Here is a 15763-nt window from a genome sequence, read left to right on the forward strand (position 1 = left end):
CAGTTGGACCACTGCAGACCAGACACCACTTGTCCTGTGGCCTTTTTTATGTGTTGCTTAATATGAATCCATAAGTAATATATTTGCATTTTTTTTTTTTTAAATATGCTCTTCATACAGTAGATCACATTTTTGGGCCTGCCAAGTAATACACTGGTCATATGGTAAGTATGCAACTGTATACCATAGAGTTGCATACCTTGCCTATTGACTGTTTTTACTGGGGGGTTTTTTGGGACCCTCTGTATTGAAAAGTGCAGAAGATAACACTCCTCTAATATGAAAAATAAATAATTATGACAACACATCCCATACTGCAAGTTAAAAAGTCGCTCATCTGGGCACATTCATGGTTATGTTTTAGGAGCGTATACTCTAAACATACAAAGTGTGACTATAGCATCGATTCACTAACTATCAGTAAATCCAGTAATCCACAATTCAGATAACTGCAGGATTATCTGATTTTTCTGTAGCCCTAACAATGCGCTCAAGATCATCCGATTATTAAAGAGAACGGCCAATATAATCTAATTAAGTGAGAAAAGTGAAGATTAGTTACGTCCAGCCTCGCTGAGCTCTTTCCAATGTGAGGTGTACTTTAAAAATCTGGTAAGATTTTCTCTGCCTCAAAAGCTTAAACCTGTAGCCTTTTGGGTTTTAAGGGATCTGCTGAAGACACGATAAGGTAATTGACTTTGTATCGCAGTGTGACCATGTCTGACTGATGGGTATAAACTAGTTAACTTCTAGAAGTAAATGCCACTACTTTATTCTTTGTGACCTGTGTCATTTTGTTATCTGTATTAGTACATTGATCGCTCACTTTATAGCATTAATTTGTTCCAATGTCGGCATTGAAAATAGCGGAAAGTGACACTAACTCTTTAGCAAAGACCCAAAAATGTTAAGATGAAATAGTTATTGGAATCAAATGAAACTTTATATGTGTGAATGTAATGATTAGAGATGAGCAAAATCTTGCCGAAAGTTCGGGTTCACACAAACCTGTATGATTGCCATTTTAATTCTGCTGCCTGAAGAAGCTAGATGCAGCCCGAGGACTGCCTGGAAAATATGGATACAGCCCAGTTCGCTCATAATATTTGCATTACAAAACTGGGGAGAGACTCTAGCCTGAATACAAGATGAGATATGGTTGGGCATACAGGTATACAGGTTCCATATGACATTTTGCAGTGCATTTGCAGCTGTTGCACTTCTTTATGCTTGTAGCCAAAGCTGGCATCCTAAGTGTTCCAATAAATAGTCAACTGGTGATAAATCTGGTGCCCAGCCAGGTCAAGGAGGTGTTGTGATTTCTGGAAAACCCTTCTGCTGAAAAGAAACCCCGCTGATATCACTGAGCTGTAAGTGCCCTTTGTATCACTACTATCATTGAAGCACTCACCACGAAGCCTCCAGACTCTGCTAAGTGCCTGGGAATGGTTTGGACTGTCAGGGGTGTGTCATGAAGGTACCACATGTGTCTGGGTGGTGGACAAGGAAACTATGGGAGCTGCTTGTGCTTGTTGGTGGATCAAACAATCCTCTCTACTGGTGGACTGTCCGGGCCATCTGAAGCCTGTTCATCATTTGTGCATGTCCTCGTATAACTTCTTCCTTCTAACAGCTTGGTCACAATGATCTAGATGGTAGGCAGCTTGTGAAATGACCATCATGTTTTCCTCAGTCTTGTGATTTACCCCCTCTGTCAACTGGACAAAATATCTTAAAGTACATCGTAGGGGCATGCCTTTTAATAGGGCAGTTGAGGAACACTTTTCCCCCTCTTGGTACTGTACCCAGTGTCTAAGAAGACCACACCTGTAATCTTTAATATACCTGTCTGACACATCACTGCATGCCAAGTTTTGCAGCAATCTATAACATGATTATAATCCAGTTATAAATAGATTACTTATGTATAAATTATGTCACTATAAATTATGTCATAATAAATGACACCTCCCAACAGTTGCAATGGTTATCAGGGTTTTCATCTGGGATAAAATTACAGACAAGGGGTAGACTGGAAATAAAGAAGAACAAAAAACAGTACTTACCTCCCTGATCTACCAGAGGTGATGCCATTCTCATGGCATTCAGGTCCCTCCTGATGTACACTTACTGGTACTTGTCTCAACACACAGGAAACTCCTACTCAATCAATCACTGGTTGAGGCGTCTCACCACTGTGGTCAGTGATTGGCTAAGCAGGTATTTCTTTGGGTCAAGAGGGGGTCCAGGAAGAGGAGATCAGTAAGTACCTGGGCATCATTGGAAAGGCAGCATTCAGGAATCTGTAAGGTGAGTATGGACCCTTAAAGGGATTGTCCAATCTCATATAAATGCAATTTATATGGTTTCAAACTGTGGGGTCTTTAGTAGGGGTAGCGAGAATAATGCAGTCCTTATGCCAATTTAACATAAAATGTCCAACTTGGCTTTATTGTGGCATATAAAGTTTCAGACAAAAGCAAATGTAGCAGCACTGTGCAAAAACAGGATACAAAATAAACACCTGCCCGGCTGGGCTCTAACTAAACAGAGGTCTCACCTGACTCAACCAAACAGAAACAAACAGCAGTAGTATCTGACACAGGTCAGTGGCTTCCAGGCTCTCAGCAACATTCAGCCCTCTGAGCTACCTTTTATGAGCTGGAGCGATTAGCACCTGCTTACACCTGTGTGCAAGGTGTGGACTGGAGGGGGGAGGGAATGGCAGGTCCCACTACCAAACCTACCCGCCATTCCAGTAAAATCCAGGCCCGGAAATAATAAACAACAGCTCAGCAGAATATCTCTGCTGAACCACATCTTTCCCGGAGTTTACCATCTCATCCCAGCTAGCAGTCTGGGTGAGATGTACACCCCCTCCAGTATCTTACCATTCACCTTTCTACAAAACCCAATGAGTTTTAGTAGCGTGTTAACAGGTTTATACTCCCCCCTGAAATAGCTAACAAAGTAATGACACAGTTATGCACTTAGTAATGCAACAATTAATATAATACCTATAATTGTATCCTGCATCTGTGTCTTTCATTTGTAGAGAAACGCACTTTAGGGCTATGTTCACACATTGGCAACAACGGCCGTACTTTGCACGTGTGGACTAGCCTGATGTTGTTCTATTGGATCCCAGCCAGAGGGTATACACATTAGTATACGCTCCGGCCGGGATCTCATACAGCGTCGCAAACAACTGACATGTCAGTTTTCTGCGGCCGCTATTCAGTGAATTGCAGACGCAGAAAGATCTGTCAGTTAACACAATGAAGCGAGCGGCTCCGGCCGCTAGCTTCATTGTGTGCTATGAGAGTTCTGATGCATCAGAACACTGGGTCCAGAAAGATCATCCGGCTGGTACTGCAGTACCAGCGGGGATGATCTTTGCAGAGACCGGCCGGGTCACGGGACAGCCGTCTCTTACCCCGTGTGAACATGGCCTTATGTGGCATTAAGAGCCAAAGAGGCATGCCCTAGGGTTTGTTGTGCCCTAGGCCTGCAACGCCTCTGTCCCGAAAATCCCGCAGCAGCTTGAAGGACAACTGAGGTTCAGCCTACAGCACCAAGTCCTGTGAAATTTCCACCTGTCCGCCTTACATTTGTATTGTGGTACAGACACAGTAATGAATGTAGTGCATACTACATTACACTCACTACTTCTGCTCCACAGTGTATACAGTAAGAGACTCTCTGCTCCTCAAACTCTTATTCTTCTGGCAAACAAGGTGAAAATGCATGGCACTGTGTGCTGACAGACAGAGCTCAGAAAGTGCTCTCTTCCTATATACATTGTGGAGCAGGTGCAGTCAATAAACCAAGCACCTCCATTATGCTGCAGGGAGGGCAGGTATTTAAAATGGGCACTATCAATTAAAAAAACATTCTATATCAGAGAGATGTATTAAAAGTATTGATTGGTTGGGGTCTGAGTGTTTAGACCCCGACTAATCAGGGGAACCATCCAGTACAAGTGCAGCACATTCACTCTTGGCTTTGTGTGACCTGATCTACACTTCTAATGCAAGTCTATGGGACTGTGGGCAAGGCAAGGTTGTTCTGCTGATCAGTCAGGGTCTGAACACTCTGACCTTGAACAATAAAAACTATTAATGAAGCCTATTTAGAAAGTTGCTCCATATTGCATTAAAGGGAACCTGTCACCCCCCGTGCCGGGGTGACAGGCTCCCGACCCCCCGTTAGAGCCCCCTATACTTACCTAATCCCGCCGGGTCCCGCTTCTGGATTCGGTCGGGTGCCGGAGATCTCAGCCGCTGCAGCCCGGCGCGCGTGCTGACAGATGAGTCCAACGCTCATAGAGAATGACGGAGCGCTGGACTCTCCTGTCATTCTCTATGGGTGTTGGACTCATCTCTCAGCGCGCGCGCCGGCTGCAGCGGCTGAGATCTCCGGGACCCGACCGAATCCAGAAGCGGGACCCGGCGGGATGAGGTAAGTATAGGGGTCTCTAACGGGGGTCGGGAGCTTGTCACCCCGGTACGGGGGGTGACAGGTTCCCTTTAAGTAACGAAATCTTAAAAGCAACTTCTTTTTAACACAAAGTACCATTTATAAAAACCTATTAGATGTAGAGGTCTAGTCCGTGAATTGGATTTATTGTATGAGTTGAGCTTTTAGTACTTGAAAATGATCAATGAAAACTGTGCAATGTATTTTCAGGTATTTTCTGATGTGTTCCCTGAGCAAGATTTTTTTTTAGTCAATGTAATTTTGTAATGATGTTAATTTTGAAGAGAATGGAATGTTTTCTCTTTGTAAAAACCTGACTCCAGATGTTGTAATTTCCAAAGTTTGACATAACCAGTTCCATATTGTAAAGATTTTTGTGGGTTTAACTAAAAAGAGTAGAAACAGGAAAATATTTTGTAACCAGAATACACAAGTTCTAGAACCTAAATTAAATCTCCACTATCCGTTTTCTTTTCCTGTGCATATAGGTTTCTACAAAATGGATTCTGAAAGCAGGAATAACTTTATCTTGGGAGAAGAAAAATTCAGATATTTCTGCTTGGAATTTCTAAAACACTCTCAAGCTATTGGGGATGACTGGGAGTGGAAAAATGTTCAGGTAATGTCTGTATGAATCACTGTTAGATATAATTCAGTTACACATGTATGCTATAACTGGCATTATATATATATATATATATATATATGTATATAATATAATATATTTTTGCTGAGCTGATCAATAAATACTTTTTGTCCTTTAGAGCGAATCTGTATCTGCAACACTTTCCCAAACCACTGGTACGAATCCGAAGGTTGGGTAAATCCATGTGTAGTGCTGGGGTCTGTTTTCCTCCTGGAGACCATATTTCAGGGGAAAACTTTCCTAATTTGCAGCTAACCAATCATACTCAAGTGCTGTTGCGATGTGTAGCAGCGCAGGTCCTGGATTTTTGTCTCCCATGTTACTGTTCCTGCGTCACCTCGTGTCGTAATGGTGCATGTGCATGATTGTTTTGGTGCTGAATAGGAAAAGCCACCCCAGTGATGTAGGTAAAAAGTAGGGTGAGAGAGGCATGAATGCTGTAGGCCCTGCTTCTTTGACCCTGCGCTGCGATTGTACAGATTTGCTTTATTTTTATGGACTTTCACCTTGTTGCTCCAAAAATAAGCCCTATCCTGAAAATAGCCCCTAGCTTGATTTTGCTGAGTTTTTAGAGTAGGTTTAAAATATAAGCCCTACTCCAAAAATATGCTCTAGTTAAGTCAATGGTCCAGTGCTAATTCATGTCACTGATGTCATGGAGCTAAACAGAAGGCATACCATAGCTCCCAACCATCCTGGACAATTGCACCACTACTTCCACCATTGTGGGGCAAAATCTGTGTACCCACTTTAAAGTCTTATTCTAGAGTCCTGTCTCCCAAGTTCACAGATTTGAGTCTAATGTACGAAAAGACTGTATTGGTAACGGTACATTTTTATTCCCAAACAAAATAGTTCAAAAACAAAAAGCTACCATGTGGAGTACAAGAAAGGAATTGAGCCTAATATGTCATTCTTGCCCATGGAAAAAAATAAGATCTATCCTTAGGTTAAGCCCTAGCGCTTTTTTTTTTTAGACTCTGGCTTATTTTTGGAGAAACAGTATGCAGGAACCTGTACACTAAACTTTTATAATGAGTATATATGAATATGAAGGCAGAAATGAACATATACAAATTGGACAAAGATCAGTTTTTGTGGGCTAAGAAGGTTTTTTATTTGGGATGGGGGGGGGGGGGGTTACCAATAACCACGTATTTGTCATAGTTTCCACTGTTCTCAATGTTTTATTTCACCTCTTTATTGTTCCCTTTGTATCCATCTTTCTGATGTCAGTGGATTCAACCAAAGTTCTTCAGTAGACAGTAGCAGCTGTCACTCCTATAGAAGTATACCAGTTATGGTTTGGTGTATGGAGTCAGCTGTGTATGGAGGCATTGCTGCACTTAGAAAAAGTGGTCTAAATAGCGTTAACCCTTTCACGACCTGGGGTCATTGATGCCTCAATGTCCAGGTCGTTTTTGGACATCAGCTTATGGGATCATAATTATCCCATAAGCTGATGTCCCTGTGTCCGCCCCCTCTCCTCTGTCCCCTGCAGTTGTTACAATCTTGTGACAGTGGCAGGGGAGAGAGGAGAGGGGGCAGAGCTTACGGCCGCGCGCTGCCTTCCCTCCCTCTGTCCCCCCGCCGGCTTCCATAGCCTCAGGCTTCCGGTTTCCATGGTTGCCATCAGGCCTCTGTGATCACTTTGCAGAGCCCTGATAGACACCGGCACAGAATTCTCCCTCTGTGGAGGAAGAATTCTCTGTCAGGAGCCCCATAGATGCTGCGGTCGTGCTGACCGCATTATCTATAGGGTTAACTCTCAGCACCGGCGCGTGGCTCCAGTGCTGAGTTGCGGCGGGTCCCAGGCTATCACTGATAGCTGGGACCCGCCGCGGATGACCCTTCTGCGCGTGTGTCATTCTGGATCATTAATTAACGTCGCCTCAGCATCAGGCATAGGCTGCAGTCACGTTATTTAACAGTGGAGCGGCGGGAGGAGGTTAACCTAGAAAGAAGAGAACTGCCCCTATAATGCCATCTATAGGTAGCTACCATGTTCTGAAGAATCTTGAAAAAAAAAACCTAAGTCTAAAAAAACTATGTCTTGAACAGTCTTGAAGCATGTCTAGAGATATTACCCAAAGTGGACAATTCTTTAGGGCTCTTGCCCTGTATCACTACAGAGAAGGCTGTTTGTGTGTGATGTAGCTCTAAGGGAAGTAGGGAAACGAGTGATAATTGAGCTTTCTTACAAGCAGTACTTCGTGGGAAACAGTATGCAAATAATCTCTGCTCTGGGGGAATAAAATTGTCCCTCTAGTAGTGACACCTGTAGATAACTACCCTGTAAGCCAATGTTGTTGAATGTTAAAGTGTCACTGTCTTTATAACTTTCAAAATCTAAATCAACTTTGTACTGATAATTGACAACAACCCCCTAAACCGCTTTCTACAGAAGGGTACCTGGTTTGTCTAATGTTTCGAGGCTCTTTGCTGATTTGGGCATTGGCCCATATACCTTCAATAGCTGTTGGCATTTGTATTTGTACTGGAGGAGCTAAAATTTGCATTTAGCAAGGATGACAAAATCAACCTGCAATTTGGCCTGCTCCTAGCTGATTGCTGTGGTTACATGCAAAACAATTAACAAATCTTGTGGTAAATCATAAGGTAAATGTAGAATTAGAGGATTCTTTACCATCCCCTACACCAGGCATATTTCAGGTCTGGGTTTGTTTGAAAATGAAAACATTTTTTTTTAGTTGTAATAAAGTTAGGAATCACTGCTCTATGTTATTATTTCCAAAGAGATAACCGTTTAACATGCCCCTAAATTTGAGAGTATAAAATATAGTACCAGCCAAATGTTTAGACCTTTCCACTATGTGGTTTAGGGTTTTTTTGTTTTCTTTATATGATCTAAATTTATACTGAAAACATGAAAGGACACATATTGAATTAAAGCGAATGTACTAGCAGTACATTCGCTTTAAGAGTTTCACATGGATGGAACGGCGCCGGCGCCGTTCTATTCATTCTATTGATTTGCGGGCACACTCAATGGTGTCCGCAGTTCAATTGTAAAAAAATAATGTTCCTGCAGCCGATACCGCAGTATCGGCTGCAGGAATGTGCCAAAAGCTTCCTGGCAGCTGGCAGTATAGCAACGTATGGTGTTATACAATGTGTGAACATAGCCTTAGGGTAGCTCCACACGTACCGACTCGCAGCGTTAATAACGCTGCGAGTCGGCTAGGTCCTGGCAGATCACTTTCACTACATACACACAGCGGTGTGAACGACCGCTGCGTGTATGTAATTCTGCCGGCTGCTTAACCCCTTCATCTGCCGCCTGGCTCCCGCTCTGTATTCATTACCTGTCCTCGCAGCACGGGGTCCCGGCGTACTGCTCTCCCGCCCGGCCAATCAGTGTGTTGCCCTGCCGCAGCCACTGATTGGCCAGGTGGGAGAGCAGTACGTCGGGACCCTGCAGCGAGGACAGGTAATGTATGCAGAGCGGGAGTCGGGCGGCAGCTGAAGGGGTTAAGCGGCCGGCAGAATAACATACCCGCAGCGGTCGTTCAGACCGCTGTGTGTATGTAGTGAAAGTGATCTACAAGGACCTAGCCGACTCGCAGTATTATTAACGCTGCGAGTCGGTACGTGTTAAGCTACCCTTATAGTGTTCCTGTATTTAGTATTAGGGTATGTGCACACTTAGTAATTTTGACGGAAACTCCGTTGTTGACTGCGGTGGGAATGCGCGTATCTGCTCGTTTAATAGACTCCATTCTATGCACGGGCGGATTCCGCCCTCCGTCCAAAGAATGAACTTGATCATTCTTTGGACAGATGAAAGAATCCGCCCGTGCATAGAATGGAGTCTATGACACGGGCGGAGGTGTGCGCGCCGGCCGCAGTCCGTGAGCAGCCGCAAGCTGACAATTCCGCAACGGAGTTTCCGTCAAAATTACTCAGTGTGCACATACCCTTACATAGTGACCATGATACTTAGCGGTTCACTGAATTTGCTTATAGTTGTGTGTCCTGAGCAAGTGATTCCCCTCTATGATTCTCACAGTGGTCTTCCTAGTGTGACAATCCATTGAACATGGGGACATATAAATGGATAAATTGACTACAATGTGTAACACTACAATTTGAGCTGAATATAGAGATACATCTATAGGCTATATTCCACCTACATTTTTCCTATTTGTTTTTGAAAAGAAAAAATGACATCTGTTATTTAGCTGTTTGGTTGCCTGTTAGTGCAATGACGGCTATTGGTGCATTATTTTAGTTTAGGTGGACTGACTGGATGTGTCTTTAATCGAAAAGTCCATTGAATTTAATCGTGAAGACGACAAAAAAATTGTGTGTGATCAATTAAAAAATAAAAAATGATAATTTTTTTGACGTCCGCACAGACAACGTCCGTCATTTTATACACTGTGTGCATTGGACGTCTGTCATTCCATTGACTTAAATGCATTCCTTTGAAGTCAATTAAATTGCAGCCAAAACGGACGTCTTTTTAAATAGAAAAGGTGGATGCCTTTTCTTTTTTTGAACTTAGCAACTTAGCCACACACAGGTAAATGATGGCAGACCAATCTTTGCTGCGTACCTTGAAGATTTGGGGTAAAAATGCCGCTGTGGGAGATATTGTAATCATCCCTTTTTAATTTTCTGTTTGGATGAGTTTGCTAACATAGTGGCTAGTAACAAACACAGATTCTGTGTCTCTGCAATAGATTTAGAACGTGAACTTATTTTCCATGTCTCCATGGTTACGTTTCTGAAAAGTCTACAATTTGCTACAAATGCTCTCTTTACATTCCTAGTCATGTTAACACACTTTCATTATAGGAACGGTTTAGCAATGCTCGTATTCGCTTCTATAACCAAAGTGTTACTATTGCTAACTGGATTGATGTGAGTAATAGGAGAGAGCCTATTAGTGACCAGACTATTTTTTGACCAGCCAAAACCTCTTTTTTTTATCTTTTTTTACACGTAACATTATATATATTTAAAACTTTATTTTTTTATTTTTTTTTTTATGTGCATTATGAGAGCCAAAACTTTTTCTTTTCCATTGACAGAGATGTCTGTAAGGTTTCTTTTTTTAGGGGACAGGATGAAGTAAAGCAATTTTCTTTAAATGAAGTTTACTATTCAGGATAGATAATTGTACAGTTTAGATGTTACTTTTGTGTAGAGATGAGCGAATATAGAGTAAGGATGAAGCGAAGCGCTTCGTCCCTATCTGTATTCCGCTCATCGGGCTGCGGCGCTTTGAAGTGTGCTCCGCTCCGTGCTCCTCCTTCCCAGGTGCTGGAAAAAAAGATGGATCCCATCCTGGGAAACTGGGGGAAGATTCCCAGGACGGGATCCATCCTTTCCCAGCACCTGGGAAGGAGCGGAACGGAGCGGAGCACACTTCAAAGCGCCGCAGCCCGATGAGCGGAATACAGATAGGGAGGAAGCGCTTCGCTTCGTCCTTACTGTATGTTCGCTCATCTCTACTTATGTGGTAATAACAATTTTGTATATATTTCTTTTTTCATAATACATTTTGCATTTTTTTTATTTGTTTATTTATTTAGGGTTCTTGTTTTCAGAAACTTTAAGTATACCTCCTTTTTTTTTTTTTACTCCTCTTTGAGGAACCGGAATACCTGATATTCTGGTTGCTTAGATAAAATATGTCTGCATTGCTGTGAATTATGTATTTCAGTGTAATATCAGCACGCATCTTTAGAGATTAACCTCTTAAGGACATATGACGTACCTGTACGTCATATGTCCTCATTAGCACTTCAAAGCGGGGCTGCGCGGTGACCCCGCTTTGAAGCGCCGCGGGGCCGGGTGCCGCGTGTAGCCCGGGACCGCCGCTATTAGCGGGCACGGCCTGATCACCATGCCCGCTAATTAGCTAATCGGAGGCAGCTTTCAAAGTTGACAGCTGCCTCCGATTACCGGAGGCAACCTTTCCCTGGGGTCTAGTGGGGGAGATCGCTCCTCCGGGACGTTGTCCCGGAGGAGCGAACTCCGTTACTGATGCCGGCCGGGGACTCGTCCAAGATGGCGCCGTCCCCGGCTCGGCACTCGTTTACTTCCGGCTGCAGCAGCCGGAAGTAAACGAGTGCCTATCTCATTGATCTCTGCAGCATATCTATGCTGCAGAGATCTCAATGAGAGATCAAAGTATATATACTAAAAGTCCCCCAGGGGGGCTTCTAGTATATGTGTAAAAAAAAAAAAAAAAGTGTTGTTTATAGTAAAAAGCCCCCTCCCCTAATAAAAGTAAACAAATAAATAAATAAACATGTTTGGTATCGCCGCGTGCGTAATCGCCCGAACTATTAATTTATCACATTCCTGATCTCGCACGTTAAACGGCGTCAGCGCAAAAAAATCCCAAATTGCAAAAAAGCGATCAAAAAGTCGTATATGCGCAATCAAGGTACCGATAGAAAGATCACATCATGGCGCAAAAAGCCCCATAGACCCAAGAATAAAAGCGTTATAAGCCTGGGAATGGAGCGATTTTAAGGAACGTATATTTGTTAACAATGGTTTGAATTTTTTATAGGCCATCAGATACAATATAAGTTATACATGTTATATATCGTTTTAATCGTAACGACTTGTGGAATATGCATAACAAGTCAGTTTTACCCCAGGGCGAATGGCGTAAAAACACAGTTCCCCCAAATAAAAGAAATGCATTTTTTTTTTTCAATTTCACCACACTTTGAATTTTTTTCTGGTTTCGTAGTGTACCAAATGCAAAAATTCAGCCTGTCATTGCAAAGTACAATTAGTGACGCAAAAAATAAGGGCTCATATGGGTTTCTAGGTGGAAAAATGCAAGTGCTATGGCCTTTTAAACACAAGGAGGAAAAAGCGAAAACGCAAAAACGAAAATGGGCCCCGTCCTTAAGGGGTTAATAGGAGTACAAAGATGGTGGACCTGCGCACTTGTTTTAAGCCTATGCTTCAATGGAAATTCATTGGCACCCCTGTAATCACATTTTATATGCCACTATGGTAAGAAAAAGGGAGCTATCCCTCTCTGAACCACATAAATGCTGCAGTCACTATTGACTGGGGCATCTAAGGGGTGAAATGGATTGAAAGTTCCTTTTACCCTATTAAGGCAAAAGTTTAGCTGTCATTATCAGAAAGACATAGAGGGAAATTTATTGAGGGTTTTGCGCCTATTCTTCTGTGAATAATTGGATTTTTCATTAAACAGTATTTATGAGCCATTATTTATGAACCAGTATTCGACAGGCGAATATTTTTTAGATGCGACTTTTTTTTGATCTTCCTGTTTTCACCCAAAAGTTAATATAATCCAGGATTAGCGCCCAATTTATCATTTGCAACTTTTTAAAAGTCACACAAACAGGTGCAGGCTTACGTCTGGTCAGTACCAGGTGAATATAACTGGGCAATTTTTTAATATTTGCGACTTTTTACTTAGATACATTTACTATGGCAGTACTATATTTTAATGAATCAGTCACAAGCTATTGGAAAAAAATATACACCAATCTCCATTGGAATAGTTGCGCACATTAGACTCCTTAATAAATGTCCCCTTAGATGTGATTAAATTTGCCAAATTCTTATAATTTTGGTTTAAAGCTTTGTATATAGCAGCATTATAAATGGAAGTCAAACCGCTATGCCAGATCCGTCGTACAACAGATATCATTGATATCTAGCAAACTCTATTGACTTATAATGAGGTTTGCCAGGATCCATTTTCATGGTTTTCATTCTGGTGGAGAGACTAGCACTGCATGTCTGCTAGCATGCAATCTGCTGTGTCTGCAGTATATTGTACTGTTTGGTATATATGATTTATAAGTTATAGTCTGTTAAAATATTTGGTTGTATGGCAACTTTGTAAATAAAAGCACTAATAGTTATTAAACTACAAATGAAAGTCTTTGAGTTATGTGCGGTTTTCTGCTCACCCATTCTGCTGCAAACCCTGGAAAACTGGCTGCCATGGCAACTATGACTTGACCAGTCCTAGCCGTAAATATTGTCTGGAATAGCTAGTTAGAGGCTAAAGTGCATGAAATTTTCAGTCTGAAAATGTTAAATCAATGCTTCACAATGATAGGACAGACTTCCTTCTAACTGCATCCTAATACACCAGACATGCCACTATTGCTGTATATAAGGGATTGTTATTATTACTACTATTATTATTATTATGCAGTTTTCTTTCAGTAAATTAGGATTATGGGATCATTTTTTCCATTTAACTTTTGGCAATATATGCATCTAATTTGCCACCTACACTGTAGTCCATAGAACGTAGTGTGCTCATATGTGTAGAACAGTTGATCGAAATCAGAAAAACCCGGAAATTCCATATTATTTTTATCTGCCGCATTCTGAACTTATTTTTTTATATTTTTCTCTGCACACTTGTAAGCCTTTTTATATAGACTGGGACAGGGTCTACAGAGTCCTCTCACTATATTATAGGGTGGACACTTGCTTTTAACATGCATATTAATTATACTTAATTGTACTTTATAGTGCAAGCTAATAAAAAAAACATTGTAACATCTTATTACAGAAAAAATGCCTCTTTTTCCACTTATGCCCTGTTCCTGATTTCCATCCTACAAAACTCATAATTCGCTCTGGATCAGTCTAGTGAAGTATCAAATTACAGCGGCTCAAAGTAGTCTAGAGAGAGGGGATGGGTGGAAGCGGCTGAGAATGGCAGACAGAGACTGCAGGAGCTTGTAGTCAGTATTACATATTACCCGTGTTTCATTCACAGCCTACACTGCTTAGTACTGTGCAATAGAGATATACAGATATTGTCCCCTCTTCTGTGTGATTTTTATGTATGGAGGCTAGCTTCCATCCTCTAGTTTAAGGACCAATGAAAACTGGTGAAAAATGTCATATACGAGTTATATAATAGCCAGAAATAGTGCCAGGTGACAGTTCTGTTGTAACTTGCTTGAAATGTAGATGAGGCAGGATAATAACATTAGCCATTGACCACAGCATGGAGATGTGGTTTCACCTTCATGTGGCAATCATGAAGGAGTACCCTCCCCACTTGCTAGACAAAGACCCATCTTTGGGTCGAAACGTTGCAGCTTTGTACCCCAACATGTAAATGAATTCACGTTTGCTTAAAACGGATGCTGTAGGAATCCTCCTTCTCCAAGAGTACCTGCCCCACTGTCTCAACCCACACCACTTCCAGAGAGACGAGAAATATTCTATGCTCCCCCGATAACTGGGTAAGAAATATATGGACTGGTCAGCCATGTATCTTTGTTTGACTTGGAGTATTTAGATTTTTAGGGTTGTATTGAACCATATTGGCTCCATTCATGAAGATGCTTTGCAGTTTTTATCATCTGTGGCTTTTTGTGACCATAAAGTGTCACTGTCATTATTTTTTTTTATTTTTTTGCAGAAATCAATAGTACAGGCGATTTTTAGAAACTTTGTAATTGGGTTTATTCGCCGAAAAATGATTTTTTATAATGAAAAAGCAGTTTGAAGCTCTCCCCCCTGTCGTCTTTGTTCTCCTATAGAGAGAGGGAAATGAGACACCAAAACAGGACAACAAAGTGTTAATTTACAACTACATGACCCAGCTATCTCCTCAGCACTGACCTCTCTGACCTTTGAATACAGCTGTCACCTAGCTCTCTGCCTGTAATCCTTTGTTCTCTGCTCTCTGCTGCCGACTCATGTCCCTCCTCCCCCCTCCCCTCTCTATAGAACAGACAAGGTTGTGTCTGATGCAACAAGTCACAATTTCCTGATATTTTGCAGTGAATGGAAAAGAGTAGGGGGAGGGGCTGGGAAAAGGCTTTTTGAATACAGATAATGGCATATTTGCCTAATAAACCCGATTACAAAGTTTCTTAAAATCACCTGGACTATTGATTTGTGCAAAAATAAACAACAACAAAAAAACGACAGTGACTCTTTAACCTACAGGGGAACTATCAGCAGCTTAGTTGAATCTACCCCGCTGATAGCTCCCTAGTGGGCATGGGCACTGAGGAGAAAGGTGTGTCTCTTACCCATCATCCTCAGCTTTGTTCCTGTGCAGTTTGTAGTGTAATCCTGTGTCCGGTAACTCCAACTCCAAACAGCCTTACCAGACACAGGATTACAGATGACTGTAACAGACATACCTTCATCCTCAGCGCCCGCTGCACAGTATAGGGATATCAGCAGGTTAGATTTGTCTTAACCTGCTGATACAGTAGTTCCTCTTTAAGTAAATAAAACTATTTTATTAAATAAACGACCTACTCATGTTTTATTCAATTTAAGTTTGGCAACTTTTTGATGCAGAAGAGGTATTCTAAGAAAATTGTCCATCCAACTAGATTGGACTGTGGAATTGTTGAAAATGGGATATCGTACCTCCTACTGTAAATTTAAAAACACACCAGTCATTTAAAAAAAAAGAAAACTTTTGACGTGTCTCAGACATGTGGCTTGGTGCTTCTCTGCCTGTCTCACTCCTCGCTGCTTCATAAACTTACTAAAGAATCTCATGCTCCAAGTTGGGGAGAGAACATGCTTAGCAAGTGCTTCTCTCTGCTCATTCTATCGATCATGGGGGCATAAGCACCCAAGTTCCGACTAATCCAGACTTTTGACATG

At 41.8% G+C, this 15763-nt stretch overlaps 1 protein-coding gene across 1 annotated transcript in view; it reads left to right on the forward strand.

The window, feature by feature from the left end:
• The window catches only part of ATG10 (autophagy related 10), a 150409-nt gene that overhangs the window by 61756 nt on the left and 72890 nt on the right, over positions 1-15763 (forward strand). Inside the window, exon 3 of the mRNA XM_069962870.1 lies at positions 4968-5098. Within this exon, the coding sequence (XP_069818971.1) occupies positions 4968-5098 (131 nt within the window). The remainder of the gene's footprint in view (positions 1-4967; positions 5099-15763) is intronic.

This window comes from Dendropsophus ebraccatus, chromosome 3, assembly GCF_027789765.1.
Source record: "Dendropsophus ebraccatus isolate aDenEbr1 chromosome 3, aDenEbr1.pat, whole genome shotgun sequence".
NCBI classification, from domain to species: domain Eukaryota; kingdom Metazoa; phylum Chordata; class Amphibia; order Anura; family Hylidae; genus Dendropsophus; species Dendropsophus ebraccatus.